Source organism: Hylobates moloch, unplaced genomic scaffold (genome assembly GCF_009828535.3).
Source record: "Hylobates moloch isolate HMO894 unplaced genomic scaffold, HMol_V3 SCAFFOLD_16, whole genome shotgun sequence".
Classification (NCBI taxonomy): Eukaryota; Metazoa; Chordata; class Mammalia; order Primates; family Hylobatidae; genus Hylobates; species Hylobates moloch.
The window spans coordinates 60,350,101-60,371,986 of NW_026652291.1; the positions used below are offsets into that span (position 1 = coordinate 60,350,101).

The 21,886-nt window shown below is 46.9% G+C and overlaps 1 protein-coding gene across 3 annotated transcripts; it reads left to right on the plus strand.

Moving 5' to 3' along the window:
* The first annotated feature begins 1,366 nt into the window (after positions 1-1,366).
* Positions 1,367-21,174, plus strand: LOC116484918 (bcl-2-like protein 2). 3 transcript variants are annotated; one of them, XM_032179976.2, is made up of 7 exons: positions 15,647-17,557; positions 17,919-18,033; positions 18,728-18,795; positions 19,107-19,213; positions 19,698-19,785; positions 19,871-20,022; positions 20,985-21,174. In XM_032179976.2, the coding sequence occupies exons 1-7, from the start codon at positions 17,207-17,209 to the stop codon at positions 21,022-21,024; spliced, it is 921 nt and encodes a 306-aa protein (XP_032035867.1). In that variant the 5' UTR covers positions 15,647-17,206; the 3' UTR covers positions 21,025-21,174. The 3 variants fall into 3 exon arrangements, with proteins under 3 accessions (XP_032035870.1, XP_032035868.1, XP_032035867.1); XM_032179979.2 differs by lacking the exons at positions 15,647-17,557; positions 17,919-18,033; positions 18,728-18,795; ... (2 more) ...; positions 19,871-20,022; positions 20,985-21,174 and adding exons at positions 1,367-2,161; positions 2,406-2,493; positions 2,971-3,410; positions 4,027-6,964; XM_032179977.2 differs by lacking the exons at positions 15,647-17,557; positions 17,919-18,033; positions 18,728-18,795; ... (2 more) ...; positions 19,871-20,022; positions 20,985-21,174 and adding exons at positions 1,368-2,108; positions 2,406-2,493; positions 2,971-3,410; positions 4,027-6,964.
* Positions 21,175-21,886: the final 712 nt, after the last annotated feature.

Here is a 21,886-nt window from a genome sequence, read left to right on the forward strand (position 1 = left end):
TACAATGAAGCTGGCCCAGGAGTTTGAGATCAGTCTGGGCAACATAATGAGATCCCTATCTCTATAAAAAATGAATTTAACCAAGCATGGTGCAGCACACCTCTAGTCCCAGCTACCGGGGAGGCTGAGGTGGGAAGATTGCTTGAGCCTAGACGGTGGAAGCTGAAGTGAACTGTGATTGTACCACTGCACTCCAGTTTAGGCCATGGAGTGAGACCCCTGTCTCACAAACAAACAAACCAGGAGTGCAAATGAAGACTTGGACTAGGTTATTCTCTAAAGAAGGGGGCAACCTTGCTGGTGGCAGCCAGAATGATCAGGCTAAGAGCAAAAAATAAATGATGATGGTTGAAAGGTACAGCCATAAAGGAGTGTAATAGGCTGTGCGTTTAGAATAGAGGAGAGAATTGAGTATGGACTTGTAAATGGTGTGGATTCAGACTATGAGAACCGTATTGACTATGTGAAGGCAAGAGGTGATCTTGAAGCAAATAGTGTCAAAGTTACAGCATGAGGTGGGTGTCCTAGCTTCTTACATATCAGTATATGGCTTTGGGCAAATCACTTAACCTCTCCAAACCTCAATTTCCTCATTCATTGAATGAGGATAAAACAGCATAAGGATTGGTGAGAGGAAAAAATATACATGTAAAAAAAGCACAGCATCTAATAACTCCTCAAAATATGTTAGTTTTTACCTTTTTTTTTTTTTTTTTGAGATAGAGTCTCATTCTATCACCCAGTCTGGAGTGCAGTGGCATGATCTCAGCCTCCTGGGTTCAAGTGATTCTCATGCCTCAGCCCCCTGAGCAGCTGGGATTACAGGCTGGCTAATTTTTGTATTTTTAGTAGAGATGGGGTTTTGCCATGTTGGTCAGGCTGGTCTCGAACTCCTGGCCTCAAGTGATCCACCCACCTTGGCCTCCCAAAGTGTTGGGATTACAGGTGTGAGCCACCAAACCCAGCTAGTTGTTACTGTTATTGCTGCAGAAAAGACCTTGCTTCTCCAGTGACCATGAGGGCAGGTGGTAATAGAGAGGCTTGGATTGGAGGTAGAGGCAAAGGGAGCTAGCAGAATAGGAGAATTGGGTTGCCTCTTTCTGGCCTTTGGTTGGGGTGCTCTTTAAATGGAGCTGAAGAAAGTGCCAGATCCAAGAGCCCAGGGGGCTGGCCGTGAGTGCCCTCATGTGGATCAGCTGTGGTCAGACTGCTTCACGCTTGTGACCTGCCCTGTATAAATATACTGCCATATATAAATAATGGACCCATATATATGTAATCTGGAAGGATAAACATCAAGCTTAACACTGGCAACCTGCAGGGAGGGAAGTGGAATTGGGTATGTATGTGTGTGTGTGTTTGAGAACCTGTATTTTATTACTCCGCACCTCTTTATTGTTTGATTTTTTTCATAATGAGAATTAGTTTGTGTGTTGGGTAAAAAAAAGAAAAAGAAAAAAAAACCCACTAAAATCAATCTGATTACAAAAGAAGATGAATTGAAGTACCGAAAGAAACTGCTTGTGATCCAAGTCGTGGCTCCTTGATGCCTGGCTGAAGCCCAGCCCACAAAGAGAACACTGGGTTAAAGGTCCTGGAGAAAAGATGGGAAAGGTTTGGTGTCTGTGTGGTGTCTGCTAGCCCCATAAGGGTAAGGCACCTGGTAGACAGTTCCCAGCTTAATGAGAACTGCTCCTGTTTTCCAGGCACACAATTCAGGGCTGGAAGAGTTCAACAAGTGCATGGAACATCGGAAACCTCCTGGAAATGCCAAATTTGCCCTGAGATGTCCCGAAGTCCGGCATATTTCTCTGGGCAGCCTAGAGGCTCAGGAGCCCAGCCCAGCCCAGCCCACCGTGCCCTCTCAGCCAGCCCTTCCTTGCCTTCAGCAGCCCTCCCTCTTCCTGAGTAGTGGCCCTTTGCAGGACTGCGTCCCAGCCCCGCCCCTCTCTCTGGACGCATCTCTGGGCCCCATCATCACCCGGCGCCGGTCCCTCCCTCTGCCCCCCCTTTCTCCTCCCTCCTTCCTTCCCTCCCTTCCTCCCTCTCTCCCTCCCTCCCAGCTCCTGCACCAGGAAACGGCCCGGATCCCGGCAGCGGCCTGACCCGTGAGATCCCTAACCTGGCAGGCGGGCGGGGTTGGAGACTGGCTGAGGTGGGGGTAAGGGAGGAGCTGGGCCTTTGGGCTGCACTAGGGGGAACTGGGAATAGAGATGGTGTCGGCAGGAAGCCCTTGGCCTTGGGTTTCCCGGGAGGACAGTCATTAAACATGGATTCGGCCACACAGCTGGTAGAGCGTTGGGGGCAGGGGCCTAGGCCCAGAGCTGCAACCCCAGCCCTTCCCAGGCCAGAATCTGATCCCTGGCCTTCCTCTCCTGGTTCTGATCTCCCCCTCCCCTTTCCAGGGCTCCACGCTGGCCGGGAGGATGAAAGGCCCCAGTTGGGGGCTCCTTGCCACCAGTGCTGTGTCTTAAGAGCTGCCATCCCGGCTGGGTGAGTGTCTCCTTCCTTTCTCTGTCTGGAGTAACCCATTGCATCTCCCACCTTTCTCTTCAGCCCATCTGCTCCCCCTCATCTTGTGTCTCTGCCAACATCTTTACTTCTTGCATTTGGGGAGGTCCTAAGCCCCTTCCTCTAGCCAAGAAGATGTGGACTAAGGAGATCCGGAGGCAGGGGTGTTGTAGGGGTGTCATAGAGCTGACGTCTTATTATGAAAAGAATCTTAAGTATTCTAAACAGAAAATTTACTTGTTTTACATTTAATTTGGCATATTAGGAATGTAATGGCCAGCCTCTCACAGCCTAGTCTCATATCATGACTTAATTCCCTTGTTCTTGCCTCTCCCTGTCCAGTGAGTCCTGAGCATTTCCTCTCTCCTCGTCATCTTACTGGGTTGGTCAAACCAGAAATGCTCCTTCTGATTCTCTCTCCATATATTCATGCTAGTCTTTCATCCTTGCCTCTTATAGCCGCCCGGATGGCGACCCCAGCCTCGGCCCCAGACACACGGGCTCTGGTGGCAGACTTTGTAGGTTATAAGCTGAGGCAGAAGGGTTATGTCTGTGGAGCTGGCCCTGGGGAGGGCCCAGCAGCTGACCCGCTGCACCAAGCCATGCGGGCAGCTGGAGATGAGTTCGAGACCCGCTTCCGGCGCACCTTCTCTGATCTGGCGGCTCAGCTGCATGTGACCCCAGGCTCAGCCCAACAACGCTTCACCCAGGTCTCCGATGAACTTTTTCAAGGGGGCCCCAACTGGGGCCGCCTTGTAGCCTTCTTTGTCTTTGGGGCTGCACTGTGTGCTGAGAGTGTCAACAAGGAGATGGAACCACTGGTGGGACAAGTGCAGGAGTGGATGGTGGCCTACTTGGAGACGCGGCTGGCTGACTGGATCCACAGCAGTGGGGGCTGGGTAAGAAGCTTCTCAATTGCCGCTCTGCACATCCCTCCGCAAAGCTGGTCTCCAGGGGGAAGATGGGGGCTCTGATTGGAGGCTGAGGCAGCTATGTTGGGAATGAGGTACGGGGCTGAGTCTCCCCGTCTGGGTGGAATTAGATTGAGAGATGCCTAGACTCTGCACTCCAGGGCTGCCATGCAGTCAACACTGGATGGGCTCATGGTCCCAAGCAGAGGACAGAATACACACCCAAGGAGTGCCTGCAGGGGAATGTTGTCAGGGACTTTTTACACCTGAGTCATGGTGTGGGAGGTGGGGAGGACCAGGGATGGGTCGTGGTCAGGCAAGCCTTGGCAAAGGATGCTAGTTCTGAGCAGAATTTTTCGCCAAGGAAAGGATGGAATTCACTGGAGGCAGAGTGGGCAAATGAACCAGTCTCTCAGGGTGGGGGTGCACCTGGGGGGATCAGATGGGCTTGCAGCCAGAAGAGCTTTGGCCAGAGAGGAGCTGGGTATGGGGTAGTGCTCGCAGTGGATGGAACTGGAACTCTTCCTCTCCTCTTCTCTCCACTCTTTCCTCTCCTGATATCCCTTTCTCCTTCTTTCTCTCCTACTTCCCTTCTCTCCCACAGGCGGAGTTCACAGCTCTATACGGGGACGGGGCCCTGGAGGAGGCGCGGCGTCTGCGGGAGGGGAACTGGGCATCAGTGAGGACAGTGCTGACGGGGGCCGTGGCACTGGGGGCCCTGGTAACTGTAGGGGCCTTTTTTGCTAGCAAGTGAAAGTCCAGGGCCAGGTGGGGCTAGGTGTGGCTGGGGGCCAGGAGAGCAGGAATAGAACAGAGAAATGCCCTTGGAAGAAATGGAGTTGGTGGATGGGTGGGCATGGAACAGGATGGGCAGGGGAAGGGTAGTGTGTGAGGGAGCTGAGTAGGCCAGGCAGGCGATTGGAAAAGTGAGCAGGACACGTAGGGGAGGAGAATGTTTTAGCAAGTTTAGGGGCGCAGGAGATGGAGTCGTTCCAGGGCTGGGGGAGGTGGGAGGGATCATGCCTATAGGTGTGGGCACATGAAACGACCTGGAACTTGGTTCGCAGCCCTGAGGAAGGTGGACTTACATAAGCAGCTGTATTCCATTAGATGAGTGGGATTTAGGGAACGCAGAAGGCACATCCCTTTGGAATGGAAGCTTAGGGGTTCTCAGGTGATAGGGAGAGGTGGCTGTAACAGTGGGCTGCTTGGACACGCGTGTGCATGTGCACGCATGCTGGTGTGCATGCTGGGCTGCCTGGCAAATCTGGTGGTGGTGGGATTCCTCAAGGAGAAAACATTCCCTCTTGCAATGGCAAGAACTAGGGGCAGTTCTCTGTCCCTCCTCCCAACCCCTCCTTTCCCCTGCCCTTGTCCTGATGCCTAAAGGCTTAGAGAGAAACATTGTATCCAGACCGAGGGCTCTGCTGCTTCTCTCCAGAAAGTAATTGGCAAGGCTTTGGAGAGAAGAGCAGTTCTGCAGCTGGCCTTGTTCCTTCATGATCCCTCTTCCTTGTGCATTATGCACTTGCTGCTGCCTCCCGGGCTCTGATAGAAGGGCAGGGCTGTTGAGCCTGGATGGATGGAGGCTTAGGTAGCTGGACCTGCCTGCCACCCTCCTCTCCCACTCAGGCACAATGGTGCCTAAAGTGTTTCCCATCTCTGGGACCTCTGTACCCAAATTGAAACTCTAAATTGGGGCCCTAACTAATTTTCCTTTTGAGGTTGTGGACATAAGTGCTGATCCAGAATGCAGTCTGGGTCCCACACTGTGTCTCAGTGAGACTGCTGATGCCTTGAGAGGACCATTTCAGCTCTGAATCCCATGGGTGTGAGGGTGATGGGTACTCCAGGACTGGCCTATGCTGTGTTGTGGGTTTTGGTTCGGCTTTATCAGGGGCCAGGCATATGGGTTCTAGAGTACCTACCATGACCTAGAAGCATTTATGATTTATTTGAAGCCACACTGTTTGCATGAGTGTTACTTATCTGTACCTCAGAGTCTGAGGATGTTAACTTTGGAACTCGCAGTCCTCTAGAACAGCTTCAGATTATGGCTTTTTCTTTTGAGGAAGAAATTATTCTCTCCAGATGCATGCCCTGAGCCAGACCTCACTGCTGCACTTTCCAAGGTGCTAAGATTGCTGCTCTCCAATGCTAACTTTCTGACACAGTGCTCTAGAACCCTGCCTGTGGTCCTGAGCACTGATCAGCTTAGCTAGACCATGGTTGACTCTTCTTGGAGATTTTCACTTGGTCCTAGAATGTGGCAAAGTAGTTGTGATCGCCAGAACGTGGGACCAAATTGGCCTCAGGTGTTGAGTCCAGACTTCTGCTTTTGTGAGAGGGCTGCACTTTTTAATGGTATTTCTAGGGGAGGTGGTAAGCTGCATGTGCCACTTGGTCTTGTTGTGAGTATGCTGACACCAAAAACTCAGAGCCAGCTTGTGGCAAGCAGTTGGGGTGGGGGGTCTCTGACTTGCTCAGGACAGACTAGGCCAGTGGTTTTCAAACTGCTTGGCAGAGCCCTGAAGTTTCCTAGGGGTTGCCTCAGGAGTCCTTGGGGAGATGAAGGGGGTGGGGAGCTGAGCAGGCTGGGCAATTTGCCCTCAAACACAACAGCTCCCCTTGTAGCTGTCTTAAATATCGGGGTTCAGGGTAAGCTTTTATTTGCATTAAGGGGTTTACTGCTGAAAAAAAGTTGGAAAACCACTGACTAGACCATCGGCTCCAAATTGGAGTCTGTGCTTCCTTCCCCAGGTTTGGAGCACACTCTTCACCCTACCCTCTACCACGGGACGCATATCCCTGTTAGCATTCCCCGGGACCTTTAGCCAAGAGGAGCTGCAGGGACCATGGCCAGGTTACCAAAATGCCCTGCTCTGAAGCCTTCACACCTGGGTGGAAAGAGAGGCTGTTTTCTGAAAGGGTAAAGGGCTTGGTCTGGATTCCCAGAAGCATAGCTTAGATGGGACCACAGTGGGCAATTTTGACCTGTCCTGCCCTTCTTAGCTTGAAGGGAAACCCCAGAGACTCTTCTGTCAGGGAAAACTAGGGACTCTCTTCTAGAGCCATATAGTTCCTTGGGATTAGCTCTTGGCCAAGAAGGCTGAGTATGGCTCCCAATTTTTAAATCCATTTCATTTTTTAAAAAATAAGGGAAATAAATATAATTGCCATTTTTCAAAGATTAAGTAGGAGGAGAGGGGTTTCTTGCTCTCCAGAGCCCAAAGGGACAAATAGGGACTTTGCTTAGGCCAAGGAAGGAGCGGAAGTAGGGCAACTTGGTCCTGCGATTATTAATCCCACTCCCCACTTATTCTAGGGCACACAAACACTATTTTACTTTTTTAAAATCATAAAACAGCAGAACAGATTTGGTTAGTTTAGAAGAAAAGAAAGCTCTATAAATATAAATCTATATTCCTGTATTTTTATTTAATAATTTATAAATACCAAGTTCATTTGACTTTTATTTTTGTGTAATATGTAATGGTCGTATTAAAAAAAATAAATAAAGCCCAGAAGTTTAATGAGAAGGACTGAACAGGGTTTGTGACTTCTACACTGCATAGCCTGGGGTCAGGACATTTCCTTGATCTAATCATCTCTTCATGACCTTGTTAAAGGCAAGAATTAGAATAACAGGGATTTGAGAAAGTGTTGGGATCATTAAAAAAAAAAAGTCTTTCCCCCATCCTCACCCCACTCCTATACCAGCCAAATGGTCAAAGCCAAGAATTCCATCTATTTCAACCTGAGCCTCGGGAGGGTGTGTGTATACGGTACTCTGGGACTGCCACTAACAATAACCAAATGAAAAACAAAGAAAACCTACCAAAAATCTTTGTGTGGTAGTAATCAAGTCTCCAGTTGTGGTTCAGGCTCTAATCAGAAGTGTGTGATAATAATGAACATTTCTCCATGGTGCCTTGCTGCCTACCTCAGACTTAAAAATAGGTCTGGGCCAAGTGCGGTGGCTTACGCCTCTAATCCCAGCACTTTGGGGGGCTGAGGCGGGCAGATTACTTGAGGTCAGGAGTTCGAGACCAGCCTGGCCAATATGGGGAAACCCTGTCTCTACTAAAAATACAAAAATTAGCCGGGCATGGTGGTGCGTGCCTGTAATCCCAGCTACTCAGGAGGCTGAGGCTTGAACCTAGAAGGTGGAGTTTGCAGTGAGCCGAGATCAAGCCACTGTACTCCAGCCTGGGTGACAGAGGGAGACTCTATCTCAAACAAAGAAACAAACAAAAAAAGCAGGGTGGAGTCTGGCAAAAATGGAGTCCCTGCTTCCTTTGCTGGTCCTGTGAGACATTTGGTTTCAGCCATTTTAATGCAAATTGATAAACTGGATGGAATTTCTAGGAATATTCAGCCCATCCTTCTCTACCTCTAGTCTTGGACCACATCAAAATCATGTCTAACAGAAACAGTGATCCTAATTTTAAATTTCAGGTGGGAATTTCTAGCCTTTCTGTAATCCAGTGCAATAGACTGGTACTTGGGTTTATGTGTTAAATTGCAAGAAATATAATTGTTTAGAGGAATCCAGCATTCTCTTTCTATTCTGTATACAAAAGTCTACAGGGGAAGCCATATTAAAATCAGAGAGTGAATATGCACTATGGGAAAGGAAATTAGATGAGACGGATCTCCTCTGTCACCCAGGCTGAATGCATGGCCGACCCGCCTTCACGCCATTCTCCTTCCTCAGCCTCAGCCTCTCCGAGTAGCTGGGACTACAGGCGCCCGCCACCACGCCTGGCTAATTTTTTGTATTTTTAGTAGAGACGGGGTTTCACCGTGGTCTCGATCTCCTGACCTCGTGATCTGCCCGCCTCGGCCTCCCAAAGTGCTGGGATTACAAGCGTGAGCCACCGCGCCCGGCCGGAAATTAGATGTTCTTAATAGTTAATATCATCAAGTATGATAGCTGGTGCATTTATCTCCACTGCTGTGTGATTGATTTAATGATTGATTTACATTTGCCTAGTTCCAAAAAATATTTGCAACATCTTACTATAATAAACAAAATAATAGGAAAACATAAATTTTTTAAGTCAGGGTTGAATTTCAAGTCAAGGTTAAATAAAAAAATAAGTAGGGGTAAAGGGAAAATTGAAATAAGATGGCAGCACAAGGAAAATTGATGCACAGAAAAACATTCTATAAGTAGCATTTCCAAATACTAAAGCTAGGCTGTGAATTCAGCTGTGAGCTTCTTGGTGGCTAAAGCAAATTAAAATACAGAATGAAATTCACATTCCTCTTAGGATTTATAAAAGCCTATCAGTTACTCAAGAGGGGCAAAAAAAATTTTGTGGCTTTTCTAAGAAGACAGTGATATAGTGGACACCACCTTCTGTGACATCTAAAAGCAAATATGATGTTGAGTTTTGACCACTGTTTCTTCTAAAAACACCAAATGGAGATTCAGAAGGTCCTAAGGGAGAAATAACACTGGTGGAGAACTATATGAAGGAAATACAATCCATCTATCGCTTTAGATAGCCCAAAATTTAATTCTATATTAAACCAAATCATCATAGAGCAGCATATTTGGGCTAAATTGTGATAAGCCTAATAGAACACACTTAGGACCTTCTAATAGATTCAGAATCTAAGTGTGTTAGGACAAATGACACCTTCAATAAAGTTGGGCAACACTTAGTTACAATTATTAGTAAATGGATAGATTGTAGATATTCCGTGTTGTTACTTTTTAAAATTTTTATTTATTTATTTATTTTGAGACAGAATCTCGCTCTGTCGCCCAGGCTGGAGTGCAGTGGCGCGATCTCGGCTCACTACAACCTCCACCTCCCGAGTTCACTCCATTCTCATGCCTCAGCCTCCCAAGTAGCTGGGACTACAGGCGCCCGCCACCACGCCCGGCTAATTTTTTGTATTTTTAGTAGAGACGGGGTTTCACCGTGTTAGCCAGGATGGTCACGATCTCCTGACCTCGTGATCCGCCCGCGTCGGCCTCCCAATGTGCTGGGATTACAGGCGTGAGCCACCGCGCCCGGCCCTCTGTGTTGTTACTTAATAGCAGATCCTTTGAAGACTTTAAAAGCTGCCTTAAGGCTGGGCGCGGTGGCTCATGCCTGTAATCCCAGCACTTTGGAAGGCCGAGGCGGGCGGATCACGAGGTCAGGAGATCGTGACCATCCTGGCTAACACAGTGCAACCCCGTCTCTACTAAAAATACAAAAATTAGTTGGGTGTGGTGGCGCAGTCCCTGTAGTCCCAGCTACTTGGGAGGCTGAGGCAGGAGAATCGATTGAACTCGGGAGATGGAGGTTGCAGGGAGCCAAGATGGCGCCACTGCACTCCAGCCTGGCGACAGAGTGAGACTCCGTCTCAAAAAAAAAAAAAAAAAAAAAAAAGCTGCCTTAAATGTAGATACAGGAGAAATACAGAAATAAATCGACTATTTTGAAACTCAGCAGAAAACACACCATAATGAAATGCTGTGTAGTTTATTCAGTCAGTCATTTATGCAGCAAATATTCAAGCATCATCTGTGTGCTAAGCACAGTTACAGGCTCTGAGGTGGAGTGAACAGACAGATGCGAATCTCTGTTCTCATGTTGCTTATGTTCTAGTAAAAGAAACAGAAAACTTTAAAATTATATAATATGTGAGAAGGCGATGAATACCATAAAGAAAAATAATTCATTGAGGGGAATGTGTGTGTATATATACACACATAAGAGTTCAATTTTAAATTGAGTGGTCAGAGAAGGCCTCATTTCTCAGGTGACTTTTGGGTAAAACTATGATAAACAAAATTGGAAAAATATATTTATTGACATCGGAAGATATTTGTCCTTTTTTTTAATTGGGTAAAAAAAGAAAATAGATTAGAAAATAATATATACAGTATGATCCCATTTTGCTAAAATATTTATATCTGTGTGCCTTGAGATATATTTGCATATTGAAACTTTCAGGAAGTATATATGCCAAAATATCATTAGTGATTGTCTCTGGATAGTGGGCTTTATGAGTGCTTTTATTTTGTTCTTTTTGCTCTCAGTATTTTCTGATTCTTTTGACAATGAACATATATTTCCAGATATTCCCAGTACAGTATATGAAAACAAGTTCTTTAGGTACAAAATTTTTAAAAAGTTAATGAAGCATAGTGGAAATTAAGCAGCCCAACAGAGGGTCCTTCACATTTAAATGGCTACCCCACTTCCATGCAAAGGCAAACTTAGGGAGCCAAGGTAAGCAGGACCAGACCACATTAGAAGATTATTGAGGTCTGCTCCAAGATAGAGGTCAGTAAAGGAGAAAGGCTCCAAGGTTCTACATCAGCACTGTCCAATAGAAATATAATGCAAGCCACATGTAGTTTTACATTTTCTAGTAACCTCATTTAAAATGCAAAAAGAAATTATTAAACTAATTTTAATATTTTATTTCACCCAGTATATAAAAATATTATCATTTCAACATGGAATTAATATTAAACAGTTATTAATGAATTATGTCACGTTCTGTTTTTCATACTAAGTCTTCAAAATTCAGTGTGTGTTCAACACTTCAGCACATCTCAAATTGGACTACTCATGTTTCAAGTGGTCAGTAGCCATGTGTGACTAGTGGCTATCATATTAAAGTGTAGCTCTAGATCATAGATCATTATTGTTGTCTGTAAAAATTTCAAAGTAGTTCCAGATCATAGAGCATTATTGTAGTCTGTAAAAATTTCAAGAAAGGAGATAAAAATAGGGATGAAACTACCAAGACGTCAAATATTTATGTTGTTTGGTGAGAAAACTTTTCTCTTCTGGGAAGAACTATGAATGCCCTCACCCATTTTTACTACTTAATTCTCCTTTTCTTAACTCCACTGAGCCATTCCCTTCTTCTTCTTCTTTTTTTTTTTTTTTTTTTTTGAGATCGCCCAGGCTGGAGTGCAATGGCGCGATCTCGGCTCACTGCAATCTCCACCTCCCGGGTTCACTCCATTCTCCTGCCTCAGCCTTCCGAGTAGCTGGGACTACAGGCTCCGCCACCACGCCCTGCTAATTTTTTTGTATTTTTAGAAGAGAGGCGGTTTCACCATGTTAGTCAAGATGGTCTCGATCTCCTGACCTCATGACCTGCCTGCCTCGGCCTCCCAAAGTGCTGGGATTACGGGTGTGAGCCACCGCGCGTGGCCTTTTTTTTTTTTTTTTTTTAAATGAGATAGAGTCTCGCTCTGTCACCAGGCTGGAATGCAGTGGCGCAATCTCAGCTTACTGCAACCTCTGCATCCCGGGTTCAATCGATTCTCCTGCCTCAGCCTCCTGAGTAGCTGGGACTACAGGCACAGGTCACCACACCCAGCTAAGTTTTGTATTTTTAGTTGAGACAGGGTTTCACCATGTTGGCCAGGATGGTCTTGATCTCCTGACCTCATGATCCACCCAGCTCGGTCTCCCAAAGTGTTGGGATTACAGGCGTGAGCCCCTGCACCCGGCCAATTCCCTTTTATTAATACATTTTCCCGTCTTCTGGGGCACAGTATCATTGGAGTTTCACTTTTTCCAAAACTCCATGGTCCTTTGTTTGTAGGTTATTACCTAGAGAGAATTATAATGGGTGAATCTCACACCATTACATACCAAATATTAAAAAATTCATTCTCAGAGGAAAACTTATCTCTTTGATATTCTCTATGCATCAACAACAGGCAAGATAATAAATAGGGTATTCATTCATTTATTTTTTTTACTTTCTTTTAAAAAAATAAGATTATTCATTACTGAAGATGACTCATTCAGTTATCATTTATTGAGCACAGAGTGATAGGCAAAGGGAACACAAATATAAGATGGTTCCCCGTCTTTTACAGTTTATAGACTAGTAGGGAAGGATCTTACTTTACAAGTCACCATTCAAAAAGCCTTTTTGTTTGTTTGTTTGTTTTTTGAGACAGTCCCACTCTGTTGCCCAGACTGGAGTGCAGTGGCGCGATCTCGGCTCACTGCAACCTCCGCCTCACGGGTTCAAGTGATTCTCGTGCCTCAGCCTGCTGAGTAGCTGGGATTACAGATGCACGCCACCATGTCCAGCTAATTTTTGTATTTTTAATAGAGACGGGGTTTTGTCATGTTGGCCAGGCTGGTCTTCAACTCCTGACCTCAGGTGATTCACCCTCCTCGGCCTCCCAAAGTGCTGGGATTACAGGCATGAGTCATCGCACCTGTCCCTCAAATAGCCTTTTAAATATGTTTGCTTTTTTCTTTTTTTGAGACAGGGTCCTACTGGGTTGCTGAGGCTGGAGTATTGTGGCATGATCATAGCTCACTGCAGCCTGGAACTCCTGGGTTCAAGTGATCCTTCTGTCTCAGCCTCTGGATTAGCTGGGACTATGCCACCACACTCAGCCAAATGTATTTGTTTCCTTCATAAGGTAATTATGCCTATTAGAAGTTTGAAAGTTGGAGTGATTTTTTAAAAATAAATATGTAATGGGCGGGACGTGGTGTCTCATGCCTGTAATCCCAACACTGTGGGAGGCTGAGTTGGGCAGATGGCTTGAGCCCCAGGAGTTTGAGATAAGCCTAAGCAACATAGTGAGACCTTGTCTCTACAAAAATAGAAAAAATTAGCTGGGCATGGTGGTGCACGCCTGTAGTCCCAGCCACTTCACAGGCTGAGGGGGGAGGATTGCTTGAGCCAGGAGTTTGAGGGTGTGGTCGGCTGTGATCATGCCACTGTATGCCAGCCTGGGCGACAGAGACCCAGTCTCAAACAACAAAGGCAGCAAAATAAACAAGTAAATAAATAAATAATGATTGTGGAAAATTTGTAGAACATAGAAAATTATAAAGAATATGAATCATAATGCTGTCACCCAGAGACAACTACTATTTTGGCATACTTCTTTCCAGTATTTTTTTGTCTGCTTTTATGATCATACAATTTTGTATACGCAATTCTGCTTACCATTATATTGCAAGCATTTTTCCTTGATGTTAAAACGTTTCAAAGTCATAATGACTATATACAATTACATCTACTTGTGTACAATAATTTTAATGCCCACTTGGTCATTTATCTGTATTTTTTCACTGTGATAAAAATATTTATTCTGGCGGGCATTGTGGCTCACGCCTGTAATCCCAGCACTTTGGGAGGCTGAGGTGGGCTGATCGCCTGAGTTCAGGAGTTCAAGACCACCGTGGGCAATATGGTAAAACCCCATCTCTACTAAAATACAAAAAATTAGCTGTGCATGGTAGTGGTGCGCCTGTAGTCCCAGCTACTCAGGAGGCTGAGGCACAAGGATTGCTTGAGCCCTGGAGGTGGAGGTTGCAGTGAGCTGAGATTACACCACTGCACTCCAGCTTGGGCTATGGAGTGAGACTCTGTCTCAAAAAAGCAAAACAAAAACAAACAAAAAATATTTATTCACAAATTGGATTACATTTTTAGAAGAGATAAGAAATAGGATTACTGGGTTAAGCATCTCAACTTTTTTTTTTTTTTGGAGACAGAGTCTCTCTCTGTCACCCAGGCTGGAATATAGTGTCGCAATCTTGGCTCACTGCAACCTCCACCTCCCAGGTTCAAGCGTTTCTCCTGTCTCAGCCTCCTGACTAGCTGCGATTACAGGTGCCCACCACCACACCCAGTTAATTTTTGTACTTTCAGTAGAGACAGGGTTTCACCATTTTGGCCAGGCTGGTCTCGAACTCCTGCTGACCTTAGGTGATCCACCCGCCTTGGCCTCCCAAAGTGCTGGGATTACAGGCCATGAGCCACCTTGCCTGGCCTTTTTTTTTTTTTTTTTTTTTTTTGAGACAGGGTCTCACTCTGTTGCCAGCCTGGAGTGCACGTAGCACCATTATGGTTCACTGTAGCCTCAGCCTCCCAAGTAGCTGGGCAGGGACTACAGGCGCACGCCACTATGCCCAGCTGATTTTTGTATTTTTAGTGGAGAATGGGTTTTGCCATATTGCCCAGGCTGGTTTTGAACTCCTGGACTCAAGCAATCTGGCTCCCAAAGTGTTGTGAGCCACTCCGCCTGGTCTTAAGAATCTCACCATTTTAAAAGCTTTTGGTATATATTGCCAAAGAATAGAAAGATTGTACTGGTTCTTGCTCCTTTTTTCCTCCCATGCCTAAGTTTTTAAAAAAAATCAGATATAGTTGTAATTATATATTATGTACAATTTTACATTCTTCTTTGGCTTAGCAAAATTATTTTCGCATGTTTGTCATACTATGTAACCCTTTTAAGAGATGCATAATAATTTTTTTGGATATAATTATAGTTTGCTTAAACTTTTATTGTTGGAATTTAGTCTTTCCATTTTTCACACATAATTTTTATGTATTAAAGCAGGACTTATAGTAGTTTTGATCTGAGCTTTGAAAGCTGGCTTTGAATTCCCTGCACATTATTATATATATTACATAATATATATTATGTATAGTATATATATAATTTTTATTTTTTCCTTTGAGACAGAGTCTTGCTGTTGCCCAGGCGATTCTCCTGCCTCAGCCTCCCGAGCAGCTGGGTTTACAGGCATGTACCACCATGCCCAGCTAATTTTTGTATTTTTAGTAGAGATGGGGTTTCGCCATGTTGGCCAGGCTGGTTTGAAACTCCTGGGCTCAGGTGATCCTCCCGCCACAGCCTCCCAAAGAGCTGGGATAACAGGCGTGAGCCACCGCACCCAGCCAGCCCTGCACACTTCTAATTAGTCCAATGACTTAGGCAAGTTTCTTCATTTCATTAAGCCTTTTTCTTTTTCCCTAAAAAAGGTTATGGTTTTGGAAATACTTTCCCCATGGGGTTGTTGTGAGAGTCCAATGAGATAATAAGGAGTGGTGCTTATTACAAAATCAAACGCTCAACAAAAATAGGATTCAAAGCCATTTTTAAAAATCACATTTCCTTTTGTTGGCTTGATTAAATTGGGTACCAATAAGATAAACAAATCTTGATTAGGTTAAGATTAGTATAAAAGACCTTTCTTCCAGGGTATTCAATCATTTAGAGCTTGTCTTCGGTGCTCAACTTTAGTTATCCCAGATCACTGAAGCTGAGATGGCTGATGAAGTAATTTGCAGTGAAATTTTAAGCGACTGTGACTCTGCTCCAAGTCCCCCAGATCTCGAGGTAAGGAATTGTGAGAAAAAGTGGGGGTGAGGGGAATAGTGGGGTATAATGATTCACTTTTGATTTTTTGGTTTGCTAATGAGGATCTTCTCTTGTCCAAATCCCTCGGCCAACCATGTTTGTTTAACTTTTTGGTTGGGCTATATGTATCTTTCGAACTGTAGGTTAGTGTGCCCACAAAAATTTCTGTTGCAAACTTACACTGCCATTCCTTCCTTTTTAACAAATGTGTAGGACTGCTACCAAAATGTGGCAATCCTGCCTTCTAGGGCTAGGTCTCATTGGTACTTCAGGTGCAGCGGTGTAATGGGAACCTGCCAGGAGAAATTCTTCTGGGATCTTGGGGGCTTGAGGGCTGAAATGAAGGGTGGCATCCAGATCCCCAATCAATGCATGTTCAATCAACAAACATCTAACAGGACATTATGTGGTAGGCATATTGCCAGGCCGTGGAGATGCGAATATAAATAGGATCTGGCCCCTCATCTGCAGGCGCTCACAACCTAGTTAGGAAACAGCACAAAGCAATTAAGCGTGCCGTGGAGATAGGCCCACTTGTCCTGGGAAATGAGGGGAAGCTGGGGTTTGCAGTGGTTTGGTTGAAGGGGGACTACATGTTAGAGGCACAGACAGGGTGCAGGTACACCCAATGGAACGAGAAGGGTGGAAGGAAACAACATCCACAAAGTAACCACATGCTGGGATGTCGAAGGCCGTGATTTACGGTTTTGAGACTTTACCTCGCCAGCAAAGGGGGGCCAGTCTGTTAGCGGTGCAGATTGGAGGGGTGACATTGGAAGCTGTCCAGGGAAGAGAAGAAAATGGAACTAGGGAGCAGAAGGCCTACGCAAGAGGGCGGGACAGACAGGACTTGTGACTAGTAGCTCTGGAGTGAGGAATCCTCCCTGCTTTCTGGTGTGGGAGAGCTAGTGGATGATGATGCCAATAACCTGGATGGGGAAAGTAAGCTCCCTCCTGGAATGCTTCATTCACAACCTCCATTTTCAGCAACATCCCATCTACTGGTGCTTCCTGGTCAGGATACAAGTTTCCTGAAACTGCTGCTCTGTTTTGGGCCTCACCCGGCCAACAGCTCACTAGCTGGCAAGCAGTAGTATCAAGATGGCGGCCCCCTAAGGACTCGCTAGTCATGTGACCTCAGGTTTCCCAAGTTTGAAGCCCGGCAGTCCTTTCGGGGGCAAGGTTCACCTGTCACGAAACGAGTGTCACCCCTTCTAATCTCGCGAGCCAATCGGCATCTGAGACTGGGCCACTGCGGTGAGGCGATCGGAAGATTGGTCCTTTCCAGTCGCCTAGCTAGGGCCAATCACGGAGCGTCCTATACTTCGCGGGCCCGCCCGTAGGCCGGGGAGAAGCAGGAATAGCGTCACAGCGTGGCGGTATTATTACCTAAGGACTCGATAGGAGGTGGGACACGTGTTGATTGACGGGCAGATTTCCCCTACCGGGATTTGAGAATTTGGCGCAGTACCCCCGCCTTAGAGGTGGGGTCTTATTTGATTGCCAAGTAATATTCCCCAATGGAGTACTAGCTCGTTGTGACGGGCAGGCAGCTTGACTAATGAGTCCTCGGCGTGGCCGGCGCAGCTCTCCAATCGCCGGGCGGCGGGCCCCAGTCTGAGCGGCGATGGCGGCGGCGGCGGCGGCGGCAGCAGCAGCGGGGGCTGCGGGCGGTCGGGGCTCCGGGCCGGGGCGGCGGCGCCATCTTGTGCCCGGGGCCGGTGGGGAGGCCGGGGAGGGGGCCCCGGGGGGCGCAGGGGACTACGGGAACGGCCTGGAGTCTGAGGAACTGGAGCCTGAGGAGCTGCTGCTGGAGCCCGAGCCGGAGCCCGAGCCCGAAGAGGAGCCGCCCCGGCCCCGCGCCCCCCCGGGAGCTCCGGGCCCTGGGCCTGGTTCGGGAGCCCCCGGCAGCCAAGAGGAGGAGGAGGAGCCGGGACTGGTCGAGGGTGACCCGGGGGACGGCGCCATTGAGGACCCGGTGAGGGAAGGAGGGCGAGCGAGCAGGCCGGCGGCTGGCCGGCCGGGTCACTGGAGGCCCAGAGCTCGGGCGAGCGGGTGGCAGGCGGGGGGGTGGGGTTGGGCGGGGAATAACGTGGCTGGGGCCGGGTCGGGCCGGGGATGGGTCAGCGATCACTACAAGGGGCCCGACTGGCTTGATTCGGGCGTCACGGGTGCCTAGTGTTGTTCTAGAGAGGGTAGCTTTTCTTTTATCACGACCCTCGCATGGGGCGAGGGAGATGGCCGAGCATGGCTGAGGCCGCGCTCTGGCCGAGAGCAGGGCACAGCCCCTGCGTTGGTTCCTCTTAAGCTCTCGTCCATACCCTCCCCACTTATATTAGGAGCTGGAAGCTATCAAAGCTCGAGTCAGGGAGATGGAGGAAGAAGCTGAGAAGCTAAAGGAGCTACAGAACGAGGTAGAGAAGCAGATGAATATGAGTCCACCTCCAGGCAATGGTGAGTAACTGACGGTTGCACGCGGAGCCCGGGTTCTCAGGTTGGAAGGGTTGTGGGGAGGATGGGGAATGTGGGGTTAGACACTCGGCACCCTGGAGCTGCTTGACTGTGCCGCGGTCGTAGTCCGTTGTGTGTTTCTGTGACCTTTGTAAGGCAGAACCTATATTTTGGTGGTGGTAGCCTTGTGCCTCCCTTTGTCCCTGTTATAATTATGTTGCTCTTTGTTCTTAGTCTACGTCTATCCTTCTTTGTAGAGGTTGCCTGCTCGCATTTGACCTTCAAATCTAGTAGTTTTTCCTCCAATTAGAGACGCTTTAGGATTCTAAGAGAAAGCAAGCTGCAGGGGGTTTCCCCTTTAATCTAGAAATGTGGAGTCTCAGCCCACTTAATTTTGCTCACTCTTAAAAGCATTTCAACCAAAACCATTCATTAGGGATTTGATTTGGAGGCAGGAGGGATTCCTATACTGTTTTAAGTGTGTATTAATTTATTCTTTCAATTTATCGAATATTTAGTGAGTACCTGCTATGCACTAGGCACTATTCTAGGTTATGGGTACAGCAGGGAACAGCACAGACCAAAATCTTTGCCTTCACTGAGCTTATGGGATAGCCCTGGTGGTGGAAGTGCAATATATTGGTCAAGTAGAAAACAAGTGTGTGGTTTTTGTAAAAAAATTATTTTTTCCTGATAGCTGGCCCAGTGATCATGTCCATTGAGGAGAAGATGGAGGCTGATGCCCGTTCCATCTATGTTGGCAATGTATGTACTGGGGCTCTGATTGGGGTTGGGGGCAAGCTCTTCTTTTGGGGAATTATTTAATAGTCCTGAAAGGAACATCTCCGGGATAGGTGTGGTTTTGGGTGTGGAGGGAGTGTGGGAAGGAGGTTAAAGGTAATGGAATGATCAGTAATCGGCAAAGGCTCTGGGTTTGGAAGGAAAAGAGATTTATTCCTCAAATTACCAGATTTCATGTGCTTTGGTGTATAGATGGCCCAGACCAAAGGCTAGGGAGGGTTCCTGTTGAGACAGGAATTTGCCTGGTGCCTGTGAAATTTTTCTCCCCTCATCAGGTGGACTATGGTGCAACAGCAGAAGAGCTGGAAGCTCACTTTCATGGCTGTGGTTCAGTCAACCGTGTTACCATACTCTGTGACAAATTTAGTGGCCATCCCAAAGGGTAAGTAAAGGGGAGTAAGTTGAGATAATTTAAATTACAGTGTACAAATAGATAAATTATGTTTTATATTGAGCAGTAAGTTATTTGCTGTTAACACAGGTGATCTGTGTCATTTAAGATCATGGCATTAATGTTGATATATATCAGGAGTTGCACCTACATGTCTTCAGAGGCCAGATAACAAAAATGAAGGCTAGTTGTGGGTGGGATCACGAACTAGAAGGGGAGGGGCAGCTTCTACTTGGCCTATTATGGCCATATGGAAATTCAGGCCCTGTGTGTCTTATTTTTACAAATTTCAAAGAGTAGCTGGAAATTTTAAAATTTAAATGATTTTTGAATGATTGAAATTTTCTATTTAGAAGAATTTTGACAAATAAAAAACGTAACCGCATTGTAGCCCAAAACGAAGCATGCCTGCAAGTTGAATTTGACCTGTGAGGTATTTGTAAACTCAGAGAGATACAATGATAATTCTTTTCAGGTTTGCATATATAGAGTTCTCAGACAAAGAGTCAGTGAGGACTTCCTTGGCCTTAGATGAGTCCCTATTTAGAGGAAGGCAAATCAAGGTAAGCCTATGTCCATTGCTGTTCTGGTTCTGTATAAACTCTCTGGGTTGACTTTAAGGCTATCATTTGTTCATCTCTGACTCAGGTGATCCCAAAACGAACCAACAGACCAGGCATCAGCACAACAGACCGGGGTTTTCCACGAGCCCGCTACCGCGCCCGGACCACCAACTACAACAGTTCCCGCTCTCGATTCTACAGTGGTTTTAACAGCAGGCCCCGGGGTCGCGTCTACAGGTCAGGATAGATGGGCTGCTCCTCTTTCCCCCGCCTCCCATGAGCCCTGTATGCTTCCTTCTCTCTGGTCTGAGGAGCCTCCCTCCCCCCACCCCTCCCCGTGGTCTTCAGGAACTTTGTCTCCTGCCTGCGCAGGTTGAGGAAGGTAGTTGCAGGCCAGGCCAGAAGGCCAGCCTCATCATCTTTTCTGCAGTAGGAATTGGTGATAAGGGCTGCATCCCTCCCTTGGTTCAAAGAGGCTTCCACCCCTAGCCTCTTTTTTTCTTGGGAGTTGGTGGCATTTGAAGGTGTTTACAGACAAAACTGGGAGGAACAGGGCCTCCAGGCAGTGAAAGCACTGCTTGGACATTTGTTACTTTTTTCGGAGTTAGGGAGAGATTGAAGACTGAACCTCCCTTGGAAGAATACCAGAGGCTAGCTAGTTGATCCTCCCCAACAGCCTTGTGGGAGGATTTTGAGATATTTACTCTTTATTTGAGCCAGTCTTGCAAGATTAACTTCTCACTGGGCCTAGTGTGGTGCCCAGGTTTTTGCCTTGCTTCACTTCTGTCTCTTTACATTTAAATAGACAAGTTAGGCATAGAAACCTTGGCTTTTCATAAGCTCTACCTGCCTATCCCCAGGAGTTAGGGAGGATCTATTTGTGATCGCCTAGGGTTTAAGAGCTGTGGAGGACTGAAAACTGGATAAAAAGGGGGTCCTTTTTCTTGCCCCTGTCTCTCACTCAGATATGCTTCTTTTTCGCCACTGTTTGGCAAAGCTTTCTGTTAAGCCCCCCTCCCCCTGCCCCAGTTCTCCAGGTGTGTTACTATTTCTGGGATCATGGGGTCAGTTTTAGGACACTTGAAAACTTCTTTTCCCCCCTTCCCTTCACAGTAACTGGGGCAAGGGCCCACGGGGAGGGGCTTGTACTGAACTATCTAGTGATCACGTTAACACCTAACTCTCCTTCTTTCTTCCAGGGGCCGGGCTAGAGCGACATCATGGTATTCCCCTTACTAAAAAAAGTGTGTATTAGGAGGAGAGAGAGGAAAAAAAGAGGAAAGAAGGAAAAAAAAAAGAATTAAAAAAAAAAAAAAGAAAAACAGAAGATGACCTTGATGGAAAAAAAATATTTTTTAAAAAAAAGATATACTGTGGAAGGGGGGAGAATCCCATAACTAACTGCTGAGGAGGGACCTGCTTTGGGGAGTAGGGGAAGGCCCAGGGAGTGGGGCAGGGGGCTGCTTATTCACTCTGGGGATTCGCCATGGACACGTCTCAACTGCGCAAGCTGCTCCCCATGTTTCCCTGCCCCACTTCACCCCCTTGGGGGCTGCTCAAGGGTAGGTGGGCGTGGGTGGTAGGAGGTTTTTTTTTTACCCAGGGCTCTGGAAGGACACCAAACTGTTCTGCTTGTTACCTTCCCTCCGTCTTCTCGCCTTTCACAGTCCCCTCCTGCCTGCTCCTGTCCAGCCAGGTCTACCACCCACCCCCACCCCTCTTCTCCGGCTCCCTGCCCCTCCAGATTGCCTGGTGATCTATTTTGTTCCCTTTTGTGTTTCTTTTTCTGTTTTGAGTGTCTTTCTTTGCAGGTTTCTGTAGCCGGAAGATCTCCGTTCCGCTCCCAGCGGCTCCAGTGTAAATTCCCCTTCCCCCTGGGGAAATGCACTACCTTGTTTTGGGGGGTTTAGGGGTATTTTTGTTTTTCAGTTGTTTTGTTTTTTTTGTTTTTTTTTTTTCCTTTGCCTTTTTTCCCTTTTATTTGGAGGGAATGGGAGGAAGTGGGAACAGGGAGGTGGGAGGTGGATTTTGTTTATTTTTTTAGCTCATTTCCAGGGGTGGGAATTTTTTTTTAATATGTGTCATGAATAAAGTTGTTTTT